Below are 3,318 nucleotides of genomic sequence, written 5' to 3'. Positions count from 1 at the left end.
ACCAGATGGTTGTGAGTTCAATACCAGGGCTGCCACCATTGTGCCCCTGAGCAAGGTACTTAACCCTGAGCTGCTCCAGGGAGACTGTCCCTGTAGTTAACCCTGAGCTGCTCCAGGGAGACAACTGTACTGTTAGTTAGTTCACTGTAAGTCTCTCTGGATAAGAATGACATGTAATGTAATGGAACGTAAAGGAACACACAATTTCACAACAATCTGAAGGGGGCAGGAAATGGTGTAGACTTGTCTTTATGTTGGCAGGTCTGCTACACTTGTCTGTTATTTTTATCTTGCTGTGTATGTGACTGTCTTTCGTGTTTTTCTCTCCTTCCCGTGTGTGGGTGTGTTGTGTGTGTGTGTGTGTGTGTGTGTGTGTGTTGTGTGTGTGTGTGTGTGTGTGTGTGTGTGTGTGTGTGTGTGTGTGTGTGGTGTGTGTGTGTGTGTGTGGTGTGTGTGTGTGTGTGTGTGTGTGTGGTTTGTGTGTGTGTGTGTGTGTGTGTGTGTGTGTGTGTGTGACAGAGATCTGGAACAGCCCACCGAGACCTCTGATTCCCTATTGGTGGAGGGTTCTGGTGACTCGGAGTAAGGGCTCAGTAGTAAACTGCAGAATTAGCTACTGTATAACAATACAAATATGCCACTTTGTTTATCTATGTTTTTATCTTTAAATGAACATGTCATTGCTAAAATACACTTCACTGAATGGGTAGCTTGATGCACATGAGCTATTTAGGTTTACATAGAAGCACCTGACTTGCTCTACACATACATTGATGCCGTTCAACCTTTTTTTTAACTGAAACCTTATCACCGAATACCATTGTATTATATGGTGTGTGTAGTTGCAAACAAACTATCCTGAGAGCATTATTAGTGCATAGTTAGACATAAGAAGAAGATGAATGGAGAGAAGAATACTAGACTGTTCTCCATTTTCCCAATTATAGGTCAAAATAGGCCCCTGCCGTTTCTGGAAAGAAATTATACCATATACACACAATGTACATGTTATGAAAGCAGTAAATGGTAGCTGACAATTGGACGTCATTAGAGTTGGACACACAGGGTACTGCGTGACTACATATCCGCAGTAGATGATTGTGACCAGCTTTCTGTCAAACAAATGTTGTAAAGTAGCCTGTACTACTAAATTTTACAAGTTTATCAATCACACCGTCTAAACAGAAGGATTCTTGTCCTTTCTGTATTGAGCAGCTGAATCTCACTAACAATACAAATGTAAGTTCTGTCACCAAATTTGTGTGAGCAGTATAAATGGCAAAATTAACATACGAGCCACAATATGGATTTAGCTGTAGATTTAGTTTCTCTGAGGAATAGATTTAAAATCACATAAAGGGCAGTGCAAGGACTGGTGCAATGTACTGTATTTTGACCAGTAAGCCCACTCTTCTTTTTTCACTCAATGCAGATTTGCATGGTGAGACAGACCGCACTCCAGAGTTGTGACCAAATGATCAGAAAACCTTCACAAGTAGGAGAATGCACTCAGTCTCTGCTGCCACAAGAGGGCCTAGCCATATTACCAAAATGCGTGTGTTTCCGGATAGAAACTACCAGTGATGTTGATAGGTACGCATCCTGGGGCTCTTGACCCATTAAAATCCGAAAGGATGCAGTTAACACACCATCGATGCGTCCAGAGCATCCTATATATTCCCTGATGATCAGAGGCACCAAATTCACTTCAGAATTGTGTGTGTGTGTGTGTGTGTGTGTGTGTGTGTGTGTGTGTGTGACACTGTACATTTAATAACTAAAGACAACTTTGCCACTAATTTCTTCTATGTAACAATCGGCAACCACTGATCTGTGGAGCGCATCGACCCATTGTCTCTACGTCCACACATTATGCTGCTCTAATATTAACAATGCAATATCTAATTGTGGATTGCACTTAAACCTGAAAAGGAATGAGAACAGATGGATCTGCACCCTCATTTGAAGGATTCTAATGCTGCTGTGTAACATTTCGAGCACCAGACTTACTTACTTAAGTTCTTGTTCTTACTATGTTATATTTAATCCAACACCCATCCTATCAGACTCTGGGATGTGCGTGTTCTTCTCATCATTTTTATAGCGCATAAATCCGACCATGGTCATTTTCACACTGTAGTACTGCGTGCATCAAAGCTTGCAAGGTGCATTTTACAAGTTGTTTTCTTCATCTGCTATCCTTTGCTTTTTTGACAGGGTCGTAAGTAGGAGGGCCAAGGAGAGTAAATACCCCTTGCTGCAACATATTTGTGTAATTTCTTTAATCACTATTTTCCAATTTTTTTCTACTCAGGTTTTTTAAAATCCACAAATTGAAAATCTGCATAGAAATGTGGTTGATTAGTGACTATACTTATGATAGGACATTACACATGCTGTAATTGGGCATCTACACAGGACACATTTCACACCATAAGCTGAAAACTTAGAACACAAACAAAAATGCTCAATGCTGCACTGCAGCTCTTTTTGAAAGTTAGGCATATTCTATACCCACACAAATATCACATTTATTTAATCAACAATGTTCGTGGCATCAAGCTTTATGTATAGACCACATATGTGCTTTTAAAGATGTGAACAGTGTCTGAATAATTTTTCTGTTGTTTGGGCTCTGTACTCGAGCACATAGGATTTCAATTGAACCTGTGACCGAGGGGAGAAAGTGTTGACTTTCAGCCAGTGTCTTCAACATTGTTAGAATCCTTGCTGTAAACTGTATGAATTGTGGCCCATTTTGTATGTTTGCCCAACCCTTGAACAGTGGCCAATTGTGTTCACTCAGTCTGCATACAAACGCTGTCAAATAAATCTGAAAGTCTGCACGTTAACCTCAATAGCTATTGTTTAAGTGCTTGAGTACAGCACCAATATACAGAAATTGTAACGCAGTGTAACTACCCAGCAGATACCTTTTTATTGTGTAATGGTATAATTTTTGTACAAACTGCTTTTACTAACCACCTCTGCATTTTATCCTTTTATCCTTCTTTCTTCTTCTCCCATGTTTCTCTTAACCAATCTTTGTAACACTGTCTACGATACCCTGTGTTGAATGGATGGCTTTTCCGCTTCTCATTTCTACTATATCCATTCATTCCTCACTTGCTCTGTTGCCTTTGTGTATCCATCCCTCCTCTGTCCTGTGGGCTATCTCTTCATTCATGCGCTGTCCTGTGGTCTCTCAGCTCTGCTTCTCCCTCTGAGGATCCTGCTCCTCCTCTGTCTGAGGCAGACGAACTTCTTAACAAGTAAGATCTTTCTCTGTGTGTATGCTTTGTCATGCGATTGCCTAAC

General features: G+C 40.7%; 1 protein-coding gene across 3 annotated transcripts in view; it reads left to right on the top strand.

Moving 5' to 3' along the window:
• ap2a1 (adaptor related protein complex 2 subunit alpha 1) overlaps window positions 1–3,318 on the top strand; it is a 31,770-nt gene that overhangs the window by 17,200 nt on the left and 11,252 nt on the right. The window contains exons 14-15 of one of the 3 annotated variants that reach the window (XM_029437051.1): window positions 520–582; window positions 3,210–3,272. The exons of 1 other annotated variant lie outside the window; for it this stretch is intronic. In XM_029437051.1, the coding sequence (XP_029292911.1) occupies window positions 520–582; window positions 3,210–3,272 (126 nt within the window). The remainder of the gene's footprint in view (window positions 1–519; window positions 583–3,209; window positions 3,273–3,318) is intronic. One more of the 3 variants, XM_029437052.1, reaches the window with a different exon arrangement.

Source organism: Cottoperca gobio, chromosome 8 (genome assembly GCF_900634415.1).
Source record: "Cottoperca gobio chromosome 8, fCotGob3.1, whole genome shotgun sequence".
NCBI classification, from domain to species: Eukaryota; Metazoa; Chordata; class Actinopteri; order Perciformes; family Bovichtidae; genus Cottoperca; species Cottoperca gobio.
This window is presented reverse-complemented; position numbering and strand designations above follow the sequence as displayed.